This window comes from Heptranchias perlo, chromosome 23 (assembly GCF_035084215.1).
Source record: "Heptranchias perlo isolate sHepPer1 chromosome 23, sHepPer1.hap1, whole genome shotgun sequence".
Taxonomy (NCBI): domain Eukaryota; kingdom Metazoa; phylum Chordata; class Chondrichthyes; order Hexanchiformes; family Hexanchidae; genus Heptranchias; species Heptranchias perlo.
The window spans coordinates 46,214,889-46,237,627 of record NC_090347.1 but is presented as its reverse complement, the minus strand read 5'-3'; the positions used below and the strand labels follow the sequence as shown (position 1 = coordinate 46,237,627).

Genomic DNA, 22,739 nt, shown 5'->3' with positions numbered 1-22,739 from the left:
CCTGTACTATTGGAGGTACATTATTAGCCCTGTACTATTAGAGGTATATTATTAGCCCTGTACTATTGGAGGTACATTATTAGCCCTGTACTATTAGAGGTACATTATTAGCCCTGTACTATTAGAGGTACATTATTAGCCCTGTACTATTAGAGGTACATTATTAGCCCTGTACTATTAGAGGTATATTATTAGCCCTGTACTATTAGAGGTACATTATTAGCCCTGTACTATTGGAGGTACATTATTAGCCCTGTACTATTAGAGGTACATTATTAGCCCTGTACTATTGGAGGTACATTATTAGCCCTGTACTATTAGAGGTACATTATTAGCCCTGTACTATTAGAGGTACAGTATTAGCCCTGTACTATTAGAGGTACATTATTAGCCCTGTACTATTAGAGGTACATTATTAGCCCTGTACTATTAGAGGTACATTATTAGCCCTGTACTATTAGAGGTACATTATTAGCCCTGTACTATTGGCGGTACATTATTAGCCCTGTACTATTAGAGGTACATTATTAGCCCTGTACTATTGGAGGTATATTATTAGCCCTGTACTATTAGAGGTACATTATTAGCCCTGTAATATTAGAGGTACATTATTAGCCCTGTACTATTGGAGGTTCATTATTAGCCCGGTACTATTAGAGGTACATTATTAGCCCTGTACTATTAGAGGTACATTATTCGCCCTGTACTATTGGAGGTTCATTATTAGTCCTGTACTATTAGAGGTACATTATTAGCCGTGTACTATTAGAGGTATATTATTAGCCCTGTACTATTAGAGGTACATTATTAGCCCTGTACTATTAGAGGTACATTATTAGCCCTGTACTATTAGAGGTACATTATTAGCCATGTACTATTAGAGGTACATTATTAGCCATGTACTATTAGAGGTACATTATTAGCTCTGTACTATTTGAGGTACATTATTAGCCATGTACTATTAGAGGTACATTATTAGCCCTGTACTATTAGAGGTACATTATTAGCCCTGTACTATTAGAGGTACATTATTAGCCCTGTACTATTAGAGGTACATTATTAGCCCTGTACTATTAGAGGTACATTATTAGCCCTGTACTATTAGAGGTACATTATTAGCCATGTACTATTAGAGGTACATTATTAGCCATGTACTATTAGAGGTACATTATTAGCTCTGTATATTAGAGGTACATCATTAGCCATGTACTATTAGAGGTACATTATTTGCCGTGTTTTTTTTTATTCGTTCACGGGATGTGGGCGTCGCTGGCGAGGCCAGCATTTATTGCCCATCCCTAATTGCCCTCTAGAAGGTTGTGATGAGCCGCCTTCTTGAACCGCTGCAGTCCGTGTGGTGACGGTTCTCCCACAGTGCTGTTAGGAAGGGAGTTCCAGGATTTTGACCCAGCGACAATGAAGGAACGGCGATATATTTCCAAGTCGGGATGGTGTGTGACTTGGAGGGGAACGTGCAGGTGGTGTTATTCCCATGCGCCTGCTGCCCTTGTCCTTCTAGGTGGTAGAGGTCGCGGGTTTGGGAGGTGCTGTCGAAGAAGCCTTGGCGAGTTGCTGCAGTGCATCCTGTGGATGGTGCACACTGCAGCCACAGTGCGCCGGTGGTGAAGGGAGTGAATGTTTAGGGTGGTGGATGGGGTGCCAATCAAGCGGGCTGCTTTATCTTGGATGGTGTCGAGCTTCTTGAGTGTTGTTGGAGCTGCACTCATCCAGGCAAGTGGAGAGTATTCCATCACACTCCTGACTTGTGCCTTGTAGATGGTGGAAAGGCTTTGGGGAGTCAGGAGGTGAGTCACTCGCCACAGAATACCCAGCCTCTGACCTGCTCTCGTAGCCACAGTATTTATATGGCTGGTCCAGTTAAGTTTCTGGTCAATGGTGACCCCCAGGATGTTGATGGTGGGGGATTCGGCGATGGTAATACCGTTGAATGTCAAGGGGAGGTGGTTCGACTCTCTCTTGTTGGAGATGGTCATTGCCTGGCACTTATCTGGCACGAATGTTATTTGCCACTTATCAGCCCAAGCCTGGATGTTGTCCAGGTCTTGCTGCATGCAGGCTCGGACTGCTTCATTATCTGAGGGGTTGCGAATGGAACTGAACACTGTGCAGTCATCAGCGAACATCCCCATTGCTGACCTTATGATGGAGGGAAGGTCATTAAAGGTACATTATTAGCCGTGTACTATTAGAGGTACATTATTAGCTCTGTACTATTAGAGGTATATTATTAGCCCTGTACTATTAGAGGTATATTATTAGCCCTGTACTATTAGAGTTACATTATTAGCCCTGTACTATTGGAGGTACATTATTAGCCCTGTACTATTAGAGGTACATTATTACCCCTGTACTATTAGAGGTACATTATTAGCTATGTACTATTAGAGGTATATTATTAGCCCTGTACGATTAGAGGTACATTATTAGCCGTGTACTATTAGAGGTACATTATTAGCCCTGTACTATTAGAGGTACATTATTAGCCGTGTACTATTGGAGGTACATTATTAGCCATGTACTATTAGAGGTACATTATTAGCCGTGTACTATTAGAGGTACATTATTAGCCGTGTACTATTAGAGGTACTTTATTAGCCATGTACTATTGGAGCTACATTATTAGCCATGTACTATTAGAGGTACATTATTAGCCGTGTACTATTAGAGGTACATTGATAGCCCTGTACTATTAGAGGTACATTATTCGTCCTGTCCTAATAGAGGTACTTTATTCACCCTGTACTATTGGAGGTACATTGATAGCCCTGTACTATTAGAGTTACATTATTAGCCCTGCACTATTGGAGGTACATTATTCGCCCTGTTCTATTAGAGGTACAATATTAGCTGTGTACTGTTGGACGGACATTTTTGGACATATTCCATTGGACGAAGTTTATTAGCTGTGCAGTATTAGATGAACGTTCTTAGCCCTGTAATTTCAGAGTTGCATCATTAGAAATGTACGATAAGAGGTACATTATCCTCCCGTACATATGAAATGGGAGCAGGAGTAGGTGATACGGCCCCTCGAGCCTGCTCCAGCATTCAATAAATCATAACTGATCTTCTACCTCAACTCCACTTTCCTGCCCTATCCCCATATTCCTTGATCCCCTTCGTGTCCAAAAATCTATCGATCTCAGTCTTGAATATACTCAATGACTCAGCATCCACAGTCCCCGAGGGAGAGAATTCCAATGATTCTCAACCCTTTGAGTGAAGAAATTTTTCATCAGCTTGGTCCTAAATGGCCGGCCCCTTATCTTGAGACTATGACCCATAGCTCTAGACTCTCCAGCCAGGAGAAACCAGCCTCTCAGCATCTACCCTGTCAAGCCCTCTCAGAATTTTATACGTTTCAATGAGATCACCTCTCATTCTTCTAAACTCCAGAGAATATAGGCCCATTCTACTCAATCTATCCTTGTAGGACAACCCTCTCATCTCAGGAATCAATCTAGTGAACCTTCGTTGCACCCCCTCTAAGGCAAGTATATCCTTAGGTAAGGAGACCAAAACCGTATACAGTACTCCAGATGTGGTCTCAACAGAACCCAATATAATTGCAGCAAGACTGCCTTACTCTTATACTCCAACCCCCTTGCAATAAAGGCTAACATACCATTTGCCTTCCTCATTGCTTGCTGTATCTGAATGTTAACTTTCTGTGATTCGTGTGCAATGACAACCAAATCCCTCTGAATACCAACATTTCTTAATCTCTCACCTTTAAAAAAATATTCTGCTTTTCTATTCTTCCTACCAAAGTGGATAATTTCACATTTCCCCACATTATGCTTCATCTGCCATCTCCTTGCCCACTCACTTAACCTGTGTACTATTAGAGGTATATTATTAGCCATGGACTATTAGAGGTACATTATTAGCCATGTCCTATTAGAGGTACATTATTAGCCATGGACTATTAGAGGTACATTATTAGTCGTGTACTATTAGAGGTACATTATTAGCCGTGTACTATTAGAGGTATATTATTAGCCGTGTCCTATTAGAGGTACATTATTAGCCATGTACTATGAGAGGTACATTATTAGCCGTGTACTATTAGAGGTACATTATTAGTCGCGTACTATTAGAGGTACTTTATTAGCCGTGTACCATTCGAGGTACATAATTAGCCCTGTACTATTAGAGGTACATTATTAGCCGTGTACTATTAGAGGTACATTATTAGCCGTGTACTATTAGAGGTACATTATTAGCCGTGTACTATTAGAGGTACATTATTAGCCGTGTACTATTAGAGGTACATTATTAGCCGTGTACTATGAGAGGTACATTATTAGCCCTGTATTATTAGAGGTACATTATTAGCCATGTGCTATTAGAGGTACATTATTAGCCGTGTACTATTAGAGGTACATTATTAGCTCTGTACTATTAGAGGTACATTATTAGCCCTGTACTATTGGAGGTATATTATTAGCCCTGTACTATTAGAGGTACATTATTAGCCCTGTAATATTAGAGGTACATTATTAGCCCTGTACTATTGGAGGTTCATTATTAGCCCGGTACTATTAGAGGTACATTATTAGCCCTGTACTATTAGAGGTACATTATTCGCCCTGTACTATTGGAGGTTCATTATTAGTCCTGTACTATTAGAGGTACATTATTAGCCGTGTACTATTAGAGGTATATTATTAGCCCTGTACTATTAGAGGTACATTATTAGCCCTGTACTATTAGAGGTACATTATTAGCCCTGTACTATTAGAGGTACATTATTAGCCATGTACTATTAGAGGTACATTATTAGCCATGTACTATTAGAGGTACATTATTAGCTCTGTACTATTTGAGGTACATTATTAGCCATGTACTATTAGAGGTACATTATTAGCCCTGTACTATTAGAGGTACATTATTAGCCCTGTACTATTAGAGGTACATTATTAGCCCTGTACTATTAGAGGTACATTATTAGCCCTGTACTATTAGAGGTACATTATTAGCCCTGTACTATTAGAGGTACATTATTAGCCATGTACTATTAGAGGTACATTATTAGCTCTGTATATTAGAGGTACATTATTAGCCATGTACTATTAGAGGTACATTATTTGCCGTGTTTTTTTTTATTCGTTCACGGGATGTGGGCGTCGCTGGCGAGGCCAGCATTTATTGCCCATCCCTAATTGCCCTCTAGAAGGTTGTGATGAGCCGCCTTCTTGAACCGCTGCAGTCCGTGTGGTGACGGTTCTCCCACAGTGCTGTTAGGAAGGGAGTTCCAGGATTTTGACCCAGCGACAATGAAGGAACGGCGATATATTTCCAAGTCGGGATGGTGTGTGACTTGGAGGGGAACGTGCAGGTGGTGTTATTCCCATGCGCCTGCTGCCCTTGTCCTTCTAGGTGGTAGAGGTCGCGGGTTTGGGAGGTGCTGTCGAAGAAGCCTTGGCGAGTTGCTGCAGTGCATCCTGTGGATGGTGCACACTGCAGCCACAGTGCGCCGGTGGTGAAGGGAGTGAATGTTTAGGGTGGTGGATGGGGTGCCAATCAAGCGGGCTGCTTTATCTTGGATGGTGTCGAGCTTCTTGAGTGTTGTTGGAGCTGCACTCATCCAGGCAAGTGGAGAGTATTCCATCACACTCCTGACTTGTGCCTTGTAGATGGTGGAAAGGCTTTGGGGAGTCAGGAGGTGAGTCACTCGCCACAGAATACCCAGCCTCTGACCTGCTCTCGTAGCCACAGTATTTATATGGCTGGTCCAGTTAAGTTTCTGGTCAATGGTGACCCCCAGGATGTTGATGGTGGGGGATTCGGCGATGGTAATACCGTTGAATGTCAAGGGGAGGTGGTTCGACTCTCTCTTGTTGGAGATGGTCATTGCCTGGCACTTATCTGGCACGAATGTTATTTGCCACTTATCAGCCCAAGCCTGGATGTTGTCCAGGTCTTGCTGCATGCAGGCTCGGACTGCTTCATTATCTGAGGGGTTGCGAATGGAACTGAACACTGTGCAGTCATCAGCGAACATCCCCATTGCTGACCTTATGATGGAGGGAAGGTCATTAAAGGTACATTATTAGCCGTGTACTATTAGAGGTACATTATTAGCTCTGTACTATTAGAGGTATATTATTAGCCCTGTACTATTAGAGGTATATTATTAGCCCTGTACTATTAGAGTTACATTATTAGCCCTGTACTATTGGAGGTACATTATTAGCCCTGTACTATTAGAGGTACATTATTACCCCTGTACTATTAGAGGTACATTATTAGCTATGTACTATTAGAGGTATATTATTAGCCCTGTACGATTAGAGGTACATTATTAGCCGTGTACTATTAGAGGTACATTATTAGCCCTGTACTATTAGAGGTACATTATTAGCCGTGTACTATTGGAGGTACATTATTAGCCATGTACTATTAGAGGTACATTATTAGCCGTGTACTATTAGAGGTACATTATTAGCCGTGTACTATTAGAGGTACTTTATTAGCCATGTACTATTGGAGGTACATTATTAGCCATGTACTATTAGAGGTACATTATTAGCCGTGTACTATTAGAGGTACATTGATAGCCCTGTACTATTAGAGGTACATTATTCGTCCTGTACTAATAGAGGTACTTTATTCACCCTGTACTATTGGAGGTACATTGATAGCCCTGTACTATTAGAGTTACATTATTAGCCCTGCACTATTGGAGGTACATTATTCGCCCTGTTCTATTAGAGGTACAATATTAGCTGTGTACTGTTGGACGGACATTTTTGGACATATTCCATTGGACGAAGTTTATTAGCTGTGCAGTATTAGATGAACGTTCTTAGCCCTGTAATTTCAGAGTTGCATCATTAGAAATGTACGATAAGAGGTACATTATCCTCCCGTACATATGAAATGGGAGCAGGAGTAGGTGATACGGCCCCTCGAGCCTGCTCCAGCATTCAATAAATCATAACTGATCTTCTACCTCAACTCCACTTTCCTGCCCTATCCCCATATTCCTTGATCCCCTTCGTGTCCAAAAATCTATCGATCTCAGTCTTGAATATACTCAATGACTCAGCATCCACAGTCCCCGAGGGAGAGAATTCCAATGATTCTCAACCCTTTGAGTGAAGAAATTTTTCATCAGCTTGGTCCTAAATGGCCGGCCCCTTATCTTGAGACTATGACCCATAGCTCTAGACTCTCCAGCCAGGAGAAACCAGCCTCTCAGCATCTACCCTGTCAAGCCCTCTCAGAATTTTATACGTTTCAATGAGATCACCTCTCATTCTTCTAAACTCCAGAGAATATAGGCCCATTCTACTCAATCTATCCTTGTAGGACAACCCTCTCATCTCAGGAATCAATCTAGTGAACCTTCGTTGCACCCCCTCTAAGGCAAGTATATCCTTAGGTAAGGAGACCAAAACCGTATACAGTACTCCAGATGTGGTCTCAACAGAACCCAATATAATTGCAGCAAGACTGCCTTACTCTTATACTCCAACCCCCTTGCAATAAAGGCTAACATACCATTTGCCTTCCTCATTGCTTGCTGTATCTGAATGTTAACTTTCTGTGATTCGTGTGCAATGACAACCAAATCCCTCTGAATACCAACATTTCTTAATCTCTCACCTTTAAAAAAATATTCTGCTTTTCTATTCTTCCTACCAAAGTGGATAATTTCACATTTCCCCACATTATGCTTCATCTGCCATCTCCTTGCCCACTCACTTAACCTGTGTACTATTAGAGGTATATTATTAGCCATGGACTATTAGAGGTACATTATTAGCCATGTCCTATTAGAGGTACATTATTAGCCATGGACTATTAGAGGTACATTATTAGTCGTGTACTATTAGAGGTACATTATTAGCCGTGTACTATTAGAGGTATATTATTAGCCGTGTCCTATTAGAGGTACATTATTAGCCATGTACTATGAGAGGTACATTATTAGCCGTGTACTATTAGAGGTACATTATTAGTCGCGTACTATTAGAGGTACTTTATTAGCCGTGTACCATTCGAGGTACATAATTAGCCCTGTACTATTAGAGGTACATTATTAGCCGTGTACTATTAGAGGTACATTATTAGCCGTGTACTATTAGAGGTACATTATTAGCCGTGTACTATTAGAGGTACATTATTAGCCGTGTACTATTAGAGGTACATTATTAGCCGTGTACTATGAGAGGTACATTATTAGCCCTGTATTATTAGAGGTACATTATTAGCCATGTGCTATTAGAGGTACATTATTAGCCGTGTACTATTAGAGGTACATTATTAGCTCTGTACTATTAGAGGTACATTATTAGCCCTGTACTATTAGAGGTACATTATTAGCCGTGTACTATTAGAGGTACATTATTAGCCGTGTACTATTCGAGGTACATTATTAACCGTGTACTATTAGAGGTACATTATTAACCGTGTACTATTAGAGGTACATTATTAGCCATGTACGATTAGAGGTACATTATTAACCGTGTACTATTAGAGGTACATTATTAGCCCTGTACTATTAGAGGTACATTATTAACCGTGTACTATTAGAGGTACATTATTAGCCCTGTACTATTAGAGGTACATTATTAGCCCTGTACTATTAGAGGTACATTATTAACCGTGTACTATTAGGGGTACATTATTAGCCGTGTACTATTAGAGGTACATTATTAGCCGTGTACTATTAGAGGTACATTATTAGCCCTGTACTATTAGAGGTACATTATTAGCCCTGTACTATTAGAGGTACATTATTAACCGTGTACTATTAGGGGTACATTATTAGCCCTGTACTATTAGAGGTACATTATTAGCCATGTACTATTAGAGGTACATTATTAGCCCTGTACTATTAGAGGTACATTATTAACCGTGTACTATTAGAGGTACATTATTAGCCCTGTACTATTAGAGGTACTTTATTAGCCGTGTACTATTAGAGGTACATTATTAGCCGTGTACTATTAGAGGGACAGTATCTGTAGCCCTGCATGAGGCAACACTTTCATGAATGGAATAAAAGGGGAAAGAAATACTCAAACTTTTTGGCTCCGCCTGATAGGTGCATCAAGTTTTATCCCTTTGCAGGGTTGACCAAAATTTTGTGTGGAACAGACGGCACCCATAGACCATTGCCAACTTCTACTGATGACCCAATCCACTTTCTTAATAGGAAGGGATACCACTCTCAATGTCCAGGCCTTGTGTGAGAACAAATGCAAAGAACCCTTCACGTCAATGCCAGATTTGCTAGAAGTTGCCATGGTGCCTTCATCCTCAGGAATCCAGCCCTCCCTGAGAGTTCTCCAGTAAGACGCATGCCTCTACAAGAGTGGTCACTGAGACCATTGGCCTCTCAAAGAGGTGCTTTGCAATATGCTCCTAATCTTGTATGCTGCGTAGTTGTAGCTTGCTGTGCACTAAACAGCCTTACAATACTAAAAGGCCTGGACATGGAGACTTCTGCAAAGGTTGAACTAGTTGGAAGAAAGCATCAGGATAATGTCGCTCCCAGGGCCCCTGAGTGATTTTCTCAGGATGTGGAGTATTTATTGCCCATCCCTAGTCGCCCAGAGAATGTGGTGGTGGGACCTCTTTATGACCCACTGGTAGCAGTTTGATACAACTGAGTAGCTCGCTCGGCCACTTCAGAGGAGAGTTAATCGTTAACCACGTTGGTGTGGGACTGGATTTACATATAAGCCAGACCGGGTAAGGACAGCAGATTTCCTTTCCCAAGGACACGAGTGAACCAGTTGGCTTTTTATGACAATCTGACAGATTCATGGTCACTTTTACTGATACCAGATTTATATTTCCAGATTTTTTTTAACTGAATTCAAATTCTCAAACTGCCACAGTGGGAATTGAACTCACATTCTGTGGTTTATTAGTTTAGCAACACCTACACTACCGTACTCCTATTGTACTGCAAGGGGCATCCGAACTCAATCTAGCAATGAAGTCTTCTCTTCTGTTTAACACAGTTGGCTGTTGTCACTCCTTCTCCCCTATCTAAACATCCATTACAAATCCTACGACCCAGTGCCCATCCTGGAAGGTCACACCACATCAATCCTCTTTGGCCCTACATGACCATTCAAATCTTAATCATCTGATTGAACGATTGAGCACAAAATAAGCCCTCCCCCATCCTGTATCACTGCCATCACCATGAATAACCGAGTATAAAATAAGTGCACATTCCACATTAATATAAGCGAATCAAAAGTGAACACAAGTCAACCAATCTTTATTAACACCAGTGCTTCTCTTGGGTGGCTACACTTTCTGTTTCCTGGTCCCATGCTTCTCCAGGATGCCAGGATTGCGAGAGGTAATTGCTTGCTCCTGTCCTACAAAATGCTCATGGGAATGGGGTCGTCCTCCTGTCATGGCCACTGTCTCTAGGCAGCCTCCAGAGAAGCTAAACAGAGGCATCAGCCAACCAGGAAACAGAAAACTGAGCCCAAAATAGCCCAATCCGGGTCACTCCAGCAGCGTTCTCTACTCAGCACCTAAAGGGTTACATGACACTTGTCAGCTGCAGTTCATTCCAACCAGAGAAGAGGATGCTGCGATTGTAGCAGTAAAGGAGGAGGTAAGTAGTGATATTAGATAGGATAGAAATAGATAAAGAGGAGGTACTTAAAAGATTGGCAGTACTCAAAAGTACTGAAAAGTCACGTGGACCAGATGGGATGCATCCTAGGTTACTGAGGGAAGTAAGGGTGGAAATTGTGGAGGCTCTGGCCACAATCTTCCAATCCTCCTTAGTTATGGGGACGGTGCCAAAGAACTGGAGGATTGCAAATGTTATAACCCTATTCAAAAAAGGGGAGAGGGATAAACCCGGCCAGTCAGCCTAACATCAGTAGTGGGGAAACTTTCACAGACAATAATCCGGGACAAAATTAATTGGCATTTGGAAAAGTATGGGTTAATAAATGAAAGTCAGCACGGATTTGTGAAAGGAAATCATGTTTGACTAACTTGATTGAGTTCTTTGATGAAGTAATGGAGAGGGTTGATGAGGGCAATGCGGTTGATGTGTATATGGACTTTCAAAAGGCATTTGATGAAGTACCACATAATAGATTTGTGAGCAAAATTAAAGCCCATGGGATTAAAGGGACAGTGACAGTGTGGACACAAAATTGGCAAAGGGACAGAAAGCAGAGAGTAGTGGTGAACGGTTGTTTTTCAGGCTGGAGGGAAGTATACAGTGGTGGTCCCCAGGGGTCAGTATTAGGACCACTGCCCTTGTTGATATTTATTTGACCTGGACTTGGGTATAATTTCAAAGTTTGCAGATGACATGGAACTCGGAAGTGTAGCAAACAATGTGGAGGATAGTAACAGACCTCAGGAGGACAGAGACAGACTGGTGAAATGGGCAGATACATGGCAGATGAAATTTAATGCAGAAGTGTGAAGTGATACATTTTGGTAGGAAGAATGAGGAGAGGCAATATAAACTAAATGGTACAATTTTAAAGGGGCTGCAGGAACAGACGGACCTGGGGTGTATGTGCACAAATCTTTGAAGGTGGCAGGACAAGTTGAGAAGGCTGTTAAAAAAGCATATGGGATCCTGGGTTTTATTAATAGAGGCATAGAGTACAAAAGCAAGGAAGTTATGCTAAAGTTTTATAAAACACTGGTTAGGCCTCAGCTGGAGTATTGTGTTCAATTCTGGGTATCACACTTTAGGAAGGATGTCAAGGCCTTGGAGAGGGTGCAGAAGAGATTTACTAGAATGGTACCAGGGATGAGGGACTTCAGTTATGTGGAGAGACTGGAGAAGCTGAGATTGTTCTCCTTAGAGCAGAGAAGATTAAGAGGAGATTTGATAGAGGTGTTCAAAATCATGAATGGTTTTGATAGAGTAAATAAGGAGAAACTGTTTCCAGTGGTAGACAGGTCAGTATCCAGAGGACACAGATTTAAGGTGATCGGCAAAAGAGCCAGAGGTGACATGAGGAAACATTTTTTTACACAGCGAGTTGTTTTGATCTGGAATGCACTGCCTGAAAGGGTGGTGGAAGCAGATTCAATAATAACTTTCAAAAGGGAATTGGATAAATATTTGAAGGGAATAAATTTACAGGACTATGGGCAAAGAGCAGGGGAGTGGGACCAATTGGATAGCTCTTTCAAAGAGCCGGCACAGGCACGATGGGCCGCATGGCCTCGTCCTGCACTGTCCCTACTATGATACCTCGGAGTGCCTCAGAATCAGGAGGCTACGTTCCAGGATGAGGAGAGAGTTTCATTGCCATCCATTCGCCATGCACGCCGTAGGATTTGGAAGCTGAGTTGGCCGGGAGTTTAGAGGTCCAGGAGGTGCGGGGATGATTCTGGACAATGCTGTAGCTCATTCAGAGCAGGAGGTCGAATACAGCAGCTCGAGTTACGATGTGAGAAGTGAAACACGACACACTCACTCACAATACAAAGCAACTCGAGACTAATCCACACAATACCTTACAACAGAATCATTTACTGTAAGCTTTCTGGAACCTTCTCATTGTCCAGACAGACATGGATCTGCACACTGCAGATTTTGGAAGGGTCCCAGGTCCCTTATATAAGTCACGTGCACTCACAAACTGCTGGGATTTCCACTGTAATGCTGAGTAACACTGTCCACTTAACTCACTGCCTGCCTGGGGGAGGGGGTGAAAGGCTCAGTGCCCTCCTGTACTGAGTTCAAAGGGGTTCCCCTCTTGCCCCGCCTCCCCACAAAGGCACTGGCTCGTGCTGTAGTACAGGGGCAGGGAGCTCTCTGAGCCATCGCCAGGGTCACAATGTCCAGTGGGCAGGCTATCCAACCACGGGAGGCCAGACTCTGTCCTCACCCGACACCCGCACTTCCCAGCTTGAGTGACTGGAATGCGACCAGGAGTGCAAACCCTGGGTGATTTCCCTCTCCAGTTTCTGACTGTGTGTGTGTCTGCCCATGTGTGTCTTCTGCCTGTGTGTGACTGTCTGCCTGTGTGTGACTGTCTGCCTGTGTGTGTGTGTGTGTGTGTGCGTCTGCCTGTGTGTGACTGCCTGCCTGTGTGTGTGTGTGTGTGTGTGCGTCTGCCTGTGTGTGACTGTCTGCCTGTGTGTGTGTGTGTGTGTGTGTGTGTGCGGGTCTGCGTGTGTCCGTCTGCATGCGTCCATCTGCATGTGTCCATCTGCGTGTTTGCATGCGTGTGCATGCCTGTCTGCCTGTCTGCGTATGCGTGTCTGTGCGTGCGTCTGCCTGCATGTCTGTGTCTGCCTGTGTGTGTCTGCCTGTCTGTGTGTGTCTCTGTGTGTCTGTCTGTGTGCGTCTGTCCCTGTCCATGTGTGTCTGTCTGTCTGCCCATGTGTGTCTGTCCTTGTCCATGAGTAAGTCCATGTGTGTCTGTCCCTGTCCATGTATCCCTGTCCGTGTGTGTCTGTCTGTCTGTCTGTCTCTGTCTGTGTGTCCCTGTCCATGTGTGTCTGTCCTTGTCCATGAGTAAGTCCATGTGTGTCTGTCCCTGTCCGTGTATCCCTGTCCGTGTGTGTCTGTCTGTCTGTCTGTCTCTGTCTGTCTGTCCCTGTCCGTGTGTGTCCCTGTCCGTGTGTCCCTGTCCCTGTGTGTCTGTCTGTCCGTGTGTGTCTGCCTGTCCCTGTCCGTGTGTCCCTGTCCCTGTGTGTCTGTCTGTCCGTGTGTGTCTGTCTGTCCCTGTCTGTCTGTCCCTGTCCGTGTGTCCCTGTCCGTGTGTCCCTGTCCGTGTGTGTCCCTGTCTGTGTGTCCCTGTCTGTCTGTCCCTGTCCGTGTGTCCCTGTCTGTCTGTCCCTGTCCGTGTGTCCCTGTCCGTGTGTCCCTGTCTGTCTGTCCCTGTCCGTGTATCCCTGTCCGTGTGTGTCTGTCTGTCTGTCTGTCTGTCTCTGTCTGTGTGTCCCTGTCCATGTGTGTCTGTCTGTCCCTGTCCGTGTGTGTCCCTGTCCGTGTGTCCCTGTCCGTGTGTCCCTGTCCCTGTGTGTCTGTCTGTCCGTGTGTGTCTGTCTGTCCCTGTCTGTGTGTCCCTGTCCGTGTGTCCCTGTCCGTGTGTCCCTGTCTGTCTGTCCCTGTCCGTGTGTCCCTGTCTGTCTGTCCCTGTCTGTGTGTCCCTGTCCGTGTGTCCCTGTCCGTGTGTGTCCCTGTCTGTCTGTCCCTGTCTGTCTGTCCCTGTCCGTGTGTCCCTGTCTGTCTGTCCCTGTCCGTGTGTCCCTGTCTGTCTGTCCCTGTCCGTGTGTCCCTGTCCGTGTGTCCCTGTCTGTCTGTCCCTGTCCGTGTGTCCCTGTCTGTCTGTCCCTGTCCGTGTGTCCCTGTCTGTCTGTCCCTGTCCGTGTGTCCCTGTCTGTCTGTCCCTGTCTGTCTGTCCCTGTCCGTGTGTCCCTGTCTGTCTGTCCCTGTCTGTCTGTCCCTGTCTGTCTGTCCCTGTCCGTGTGTCCCTGTCTGTCTGTCCCTGTCTGTCTGTCCCTGTCTGTCTGTCCCTGTCCGTGTGTCCCTGTCCGTGTGTCCCTGTCTGTCTGTCCCTGTCCATGTGTCCCTGTCCGTGTGTCCCTGTCTGTGTGTCCCTGTCCGTATGTCCCTGTCCGTGTGTGTCCCTGTCTGTGTGTCCCTGTCTGTCTGTCCCTGTCCGTGTGTCCCTGTCCGTGTGTGTCCCTGTCCGTGTGTCCCTGTCTGTGTGTCCCTGTCCCTGTCCATGTGTGTCTGTCTGTCCCTGTCTGTGTGTGTCCCTGTCTGTGTGTCCCTGTCTGTCTGTCCCTGTCCGTGTGTCCCTGTCCGTGTGTGTCCCTGTCCGTGTGTGTCCCTGTCCGTGTGTCCCTGTCTGTCTGTCCCTGTCCGTGTGTCCCTGTCCGTGTGTCCCTGTCTGTGTGTCCCTGTCCGTATGTCCCTGTCCGTGTGTGTCCCTGTCTGTGTGTCCCTGTCTGTCTGTCCCTGTCCGTGTGTCCCTGTCCGTGTGTGTCCCTGTCCATGTGTGTCCCTGTCTGTGTGTCCCTGTCTGTCTGTCCCTGTCCGTGTGTCCCTGTCCGTGTGTGTCCCTGTCTGTGTGTCCCTGTCCGTATGTCCCTGTCCGTGTGTGTCCCTGTCTGTGTGTCCCTGTCTGTCTGTCCCTGTCTGTCTGTCCCTGTCCGTGTGTCCCTGTCCGTGTGTGTCCCTGTCCGTGTGTCCCTGTCTGTGTGTCCCTGTCCCTGTCCATGTGTGTCTGTCTGTCCGTGTGTGTCTGTCTGTGTGGGGGTTTGACCTGAGTTAAAAAAGAAAAGAAAGATTTGCATTTATATAGTGCCTTTCACGACCTCAGGACATCCCAAAGCGTTTTACAGCCAATGAAGTACTTTTGAAGTGTAGTCACTGTTATGTAGGAAATGCGGCAGCCAATTTGCGCACAGCAAGATCCCACAAACAGCAATGTGATAATGACCAGATCATCTGTTTTATTGATGTTGGTTAAGGGATAAATATTGGCCCCAGGACACCGGGGAGAACTCCCCTGCTCCTCTTCCAATAGTGCCGTGGGATCTTTTACATCCACCTGAGAGAGCAGACGGGGCCTCGGTTTAACATCTCGTTCGAAAAACGGCACCTTTGACAGTGCAGCACTCCCTTTGGTGGAGAGGGACATGAACCCACAACATTCTGACTCGGAGGCGACGCTGTTACCTCCTGCACCACAGCTGGCAAGATGAGAGAAATAGAGCTTTAAGTGAAACTAAAAACTACAGCTAGTTGTCAAGCAGCAGCGAGGGCAGGGCCTGTACTCACAGTCATTGAGGGACACAGGCGATCCACCTCTTGACTTTCTGAATTCCTCTCCATAACTGTACGAAGACAGGTTAGGGTGGCTGGAGCCCCGGCCAAACGTGGGCTGGTGATTACTGCCCATGGCTGTTGCTGCCTGGGACATCCTCTCTTTGGTTTTGAGCGCATGGGCTCGGTCTTGGAGCAGACGCTCCTCGTCTTTCAGTAGGGCCACCAGCTGCTTTGCCTTCTCTCGCACGTTGATTCCTTGGTCCTTGCCGTCCCGGTCGATGTACTGAAAGTCCTTCAGAGTCTGGATGGTGTAGATGTTCTCCTTGCATTGTTGAGACACCTTCTCGGAGCCGGTCTTGATGAGATAATCGACCAGGGTCAGGGCCTTGTAGACGTGCCTCCAATTCTTCCCATGGTCATTCAAACGCTTCCAAATCATACCCATGATCTCTGAGAAAGCCACCACATTGAAGGTCAGGTCAGCGATGTCGGACATGAGGGAGCTGGGTGGGCCCCAGGGGTCATTGGAGGTGGCTTCTCGCACCTTTATCTCAGCTTCAGAGTAATTATGGACAATGTTCTTCATTTGCCGCCGGATAGCTGAGGTGGTCATGCTTGGTCTTCCAAGCTGATTGGTCACTGAACCACGTATGCAGACAAATTAGCTCAATTCCCGGAGCCTTGTGTGCTGTAATCCAAGAGAATGGGGTGTCACAATCCCACCAGACTGCGTCCGAAAACACCATCAAACATCAGGGACCCTCAGCTGTGAGCGGAAGAATGAGAGGAGTCAGGTTATAAACTGGGTAATATCCAGCGACCAGCCCTGAAACTCATGGGGCCCATTTTAAAAGCTGAGCTCCCAGTGGGGAGCCTCACACTGATGGTTCAGGTGCACGGTCCCCACATTTCTGGGCAGAAAGTTGCAGGGAGCCATGGATCCCAACTCCCGACCTATCCTCCCGGTGGCAGTTCTCCCCACTCGGACTGTAGCTTTGTAAAGTCAGCACTAATTCCACTCTAATTAAATTCAATCTGAGATAGACAACATTCAGTTTTAAGGTTCTTCTGCACATCACTCAAAATCAAATATGAACGCTCACTCACCACATTCACCCGCCCACACTCACCCACCCACCCTCTCCCACCCACACTCACCAGACTCACCCACCCACCCTCACCCGCCCACACTCACCCACCCACACTCACCACACTCACCCACCCACACTCACCCGCCCACACTCACCCGCCCACACTCACCCGCCCACACTCACCACGCTCACCCACCCACCCTCACCACACTCACCCACCCACACTCACCACACTCACCCGCCCACACTCACCCGCCCACACTCACCCACCCACACTCACCACACTCACCCGCCCACACTCACCCGCCCACACTCACCACACTCACCCGCCCACACTCACCACACTCACCCGCCCACACTCACCCGCCCACACTCACCCACCCACACTCACCACACTCACCCGCCCACACTCACCCGCCCACACTCACCACACTCACCCGCCCACACTCACCCGCCCACACTCACCACACTCACCCGCCCACACTCACCACACTCACCCGCCCACACTCACCCGCCCACACTCACCACACTCACCCGCCCACACTCACCACACTCACCCACCCACACTCACCCGCCCACACTCACCCGCCCACACTCACCCGCCCACACTCACCCGCCCACACTCACCCGCCCACACTCACCCACCCACACTCACCCGCCCACACTCACCCGCCCACACTCACCCGCCCACACTCACCACACTCACCCACCCACACTCACCCGCCCACACTCACCCACCCACACTCACCCGCCCACACTCACCCGCCCACACTCACCCACCCACCCTCACCACACTCACCCACCCACCCTCTCCCACCCACCCTCACCACACTCACCCGCCCACACTCACCCACCCACCCTCACACACTCACCCGCCCACACTCACCCACCCACACTCACCCGCCCACACTCACCCGCCCACACTCACCCACCCACACTCACCCGCCCACACTCACCCGCCCACACTCACCCGCCCACACTCACCCGCACACACTCACCCACACTCACCCGCCCACACTCTCCCACCCACACTCACCACACTCACCCGCACACACTCACCCACCCACACTCACCCGCCCACCCTCACCACACTCACCCGCCCACACTCACCACACTCACCCACCCACCCACACTCACCCGCCCACCCTCACCCACCCACCCTCACACACTCACCCGCCCACACTCACCCACCCACACTCACCCGCCCACACTCACCCGCACACACTCACCCACCCACACTCACCACACTCACCCGCCCACACTCACCCGCACACACTCACCCACCCACACTCACCCGCCCACCCTCACCACACTCACCAGCCCACACTCACCACACTCACCCGCCCACACTCACCACACACACCCGCCCACACTCACCCGCACACACTCACCCACCCACACTCACCCGCCCACACTCACCACACTCACCCGCCCACACTCACCACACACACCCGCCCACACTCACCCGCACACACTCACCCACCCACACTCACCAGCCCACACTCACCACACTCACCCGCCCACACTCACCACACACACCCGCCCACACTCACCCGCACACACTCACCCACCCACACTCACCCGCCCACACTCACCAGCCCACACTCACCACACTCACCCGCCCACACTCACCACACACACCCGCCCACACTCACCCGCACACACTCACCCACCCACACTCACCCACCCACCCTCACCACACTCACCCACCCACCCTCTCCCACCCACACTCACCCACCCACACTCACCACGCTCACCCGCCCACACTCACCCGCCCACACTCACCACACTCACCCACCCACACTCACCCGCCCACACTCACCACACTCACCCGCCCACACTCACCCACCCACACTCACCCGCCCACACTCACCCACCCACACTCACCCGCCCACACTCACCCACCCACACTCACCCGCCCACACTCACCCACCCACACTCACCCGCCCACACTCACCCGCCCACACTCACCCATCCACACTCACCACACTCACCCGCCCACACTCACCCGCCCACCCTCACCACACTCACCCGCCCACACTCACCACACTCACCCGCCCACACTCACCACACTCACCCGCCCACACTCACCACACTCACCCGCCCACACTCACCCGCCCACACTCACCACACTCACCCGCCCACACTCACCCGCCCACACTCACCACACTCACCCGCCCACACTCACCCGCCCACACTCACCACACTCACCCGCCCACACTCACCACACTCACCCGCCCACACTCACCACACTCACCCGCCCACACTCACCCGCCCACACTCATCACACTCACCCGCCCACACTCACCACACTCACCCACCCACACTCACCCGCCCACACTCACCCGCCCACACTCACCCGCCCACACTCACCCGCCCACACTCACCCGCCCACACTCACCCACCCACACTCACCCGCCCACACTCACCCGCCCACACTCACCACACTCACCCACCCACACTCACCCGCCCACACTCACCCGCCCACACTCACCCACCCACCCTCACCACACTCACCCACCCACCCTCTCCCACCCACCCTCACCACACTCACCCGCCCACACTCACCCACCCACCCTCACACACTCACCCGCCCACACTCACCCGCCCACACTCACCCGCCCACACTCACCCGCCCACACTCACCCACCCACACTCACCCGCCCACACTCACCCGCCCACACTCACCCGCCCACACTCTCCCACCCACACTCACCACACTCACCCGCCCACACTCACCCGCCCACACTCACCCGCCCACACTCACCCGCCCACACTCACCCGCCCACACTCTCCCACCCACACTCACCCGCCCACACTCACCCACCCACACTCACCCACCCACACTCACCCGCCCACACTCACCCGCCCACACTCTCCCACCCACACTCACCACACTCACCCGCACACACTCACCCACCCACACTCACCCGCCCACCCTCACCACACTCACCCGCCCACACTCACCACACTCACCCACCCACCCACACTCACCCGCCCACCCTCACCCACCCACCCTCACACACTCACCCGCCCACACTCACCCACCCACACTCACCCGCCCACACTCACCCGCCCACACTCACCCGCCCACACTCACCCGCCCACACTCTCCCACCCACACTCACCCACCCACACTCACCCGCCCACACTCACCACACTCACCCGCCCACACTCACCCGCACACACTCACCCACCCACACTCACCCGCCCACCCTCACCACACTCACCAGCCCACACTCACCACACTCACCCGCCCACACTCACCACACACACCCGCCCACACTCACCCGCACACACTCACCCACCCACACTCACCCGCCCACACTCACCACACTCACCCGCCCACACTCACCACACACACCCGCCCACACTCACCCGCACACACTCACCCACCCACACTCACCAGCCCACACTCACCACACTCACCCGCCCACACTCACCACACTCACCCGCCCACACTCACCACACACACCCGCCCACACTCACCCGCACACACTCACCCACCCACACTCACCCGCCCACACTCACCAGCCCACACTCACCACACTCACCCGCCCACACTCACCACACACACCCGCCCACACTCACCCGCACACACTCACCCACCCACACTCACCCACCCACCCTCACCACACTCACCCACCCACCCTCTCCCACCCACACTCACCCACCCACACTCACCCACCCACACTCACCACACTCACCCGCCCACACTCACCCGCCCACACTCACCACACTCACCCACCCACACTCACCCGCCCACACTCACCCACCCACACTCACCCGCCCACACTCACCCGCCCACACTCACCCACCCACACTCACCCGCCCACACTCACCCGCCCACACTCACCCATCCACACTCACCACACTCACCCGCCCACACTCACCCGCCCACCCTCACCCGCCCACACTCACCCACCCACACTCACCCGCCCACACTCACCCGCCCACACTCACCACACTCACCCACCCACACTCACCACACTCACCCGCCCACACTCACCACACACACCCGCCCACACTCACCCGCCCACACTCACCCACCCACACTCACCCACCCACACTCACCACACTCACCCGCCCACACTCACCCGCCCACACTCACCCACCCACACTCACCCGCCCACACTCACCCACCCACACTCACCCGCCCACACTCACCCGCCCACACTCACCACACTCACCCGCCCCACACTCACCCGCACACACTCACCACACTCACCCACCCACACTCACCCGCCCACACTCACCCACCCACACTCACCACACTCACCCACCCACACTCACCCGCCACACTCACCACACTCACCCCGCCCACACTCACCACACTCACCCGCCCACACTCCACCCGCCCACACTCACCACACTCACCCGCCCACACTCACCCGCCCACACTCACCACACTCACCCGCCCACACTCACCCGCCCACACTCACCACACTCACCCGCCCACACTCACCCACCCACACTCACCCGCCCACACTCACCCACCCACACTCACCCGCCCACACTCACCCGCCCACACTCACCACACTCACCCCGCCCACACTCACCCGCACACACTCACCCACCCACACTCACCCACCCACACTCACCACACTCACCCACCCACACTCACCCGCCCACACTCACCACACTCACCCGCCCACACTCACCCACCCACACTCACCCACCCACACTCACCCGCCCACACTCACCCACCCACACTCACCCGCCCACACTCACACCGCCCACCCTCACCACACTCACCCGCCCACACTCACCACACTCACCCGACCACACTCACCACACTCACCCCGCCCACACTCACCCACCCACACTCACCCATCCACACTCACCCACCCACACTCACCCACCCACACTCACCCGCCCACACTCACCCGCCCACCCTCACCACACTCACCCGCCCACACTCACCACACTCACCCGCCCACACTCACCACACTCACCCACCCACACTCACCCACCCACACTCACCCCGCCCACACTCACCCGCCCACCCTCACCACACTCACCCGCCCACACTCACCACACTCACCCGCCCACACTCACCACACTCACCCACCCACACTCACCCATCCACACTCACCCGCCCACACTCACCACACTCACCCACCCACACTCACCCGCCCACACTCACCACACTCACCCATCCACACTCACCCGCCCACACTCACCCACCCACACTCACCCGCCCACACTCACCACACTCACCCCATCCACACTCACCCGCCCACACTCACCCGCCCACACTCACCCATCCACACTCACCCACCCACACTCACCCATCCACACTCACCCGCCCACACTCACCACACTCACCCCGCCCACACTCACCCGCCCACACTCACCACACTCACCCGCCCACACTCACCCGCCCACACTCACCACACTCACGCGCCCACACTCACCACACTCACCCCGCCCACACTCACCCATCCACACTCACCCGCCCACACTCACCCGCCCACACACACCCGCCCACACTCACCACACTCACCCGCCCACACTCACCCGCCCACACTCACCACACTCACCCGCCCACACTCACCACACTCACCCGCCCACACTCACCACACTCACCCATCCACACTCACCCACCCACACTCACCACACTCACCCACCCACACTCACCCACCCACACTCACCCATCCACACTCACCCGCCCACACTCACCCGCCCACACTCACCCACCCACACTCACCCACCCACACTCACCCGCCCACACTCACCCGCCCACACTCACCCGCCCACACTCACCCGCCCACACTCACCCACCCCACACTCACCCACCCACACTCACCCATCCACACTCACCCGCCCACACTCACCCGCCCACACTCACTCACCCACCCCACACTCACCCA

The 22,739-nt window shown here is 50.7% G+C and overlaps 1 protein-coding gene across 1 annotated transcript in view; it reads right to left on the bottom strand.

The window, feature by feature from the left end:
• The window catches only part of LOC137341307 (epsin-3-like), a 351,842-nt gene that overhangs the window by 212,354 nt on the left and 116,749 nt on the right, over window positions 1-22,739 (bottom strand). The window contains exon 2 of the mRNA XM_068004427.1: window positions 15,788-16,541. Within this exon, the coding sequence (XP_067860528.1) occupies window positions 15,788-16,388 (601 nt within the window). The 5' untranslated portion in view covers window positions 16,389-16,541. The remainder of the gene's footprint in view (window positions 1-15,787; window positions 16,542-22,739) is intronic.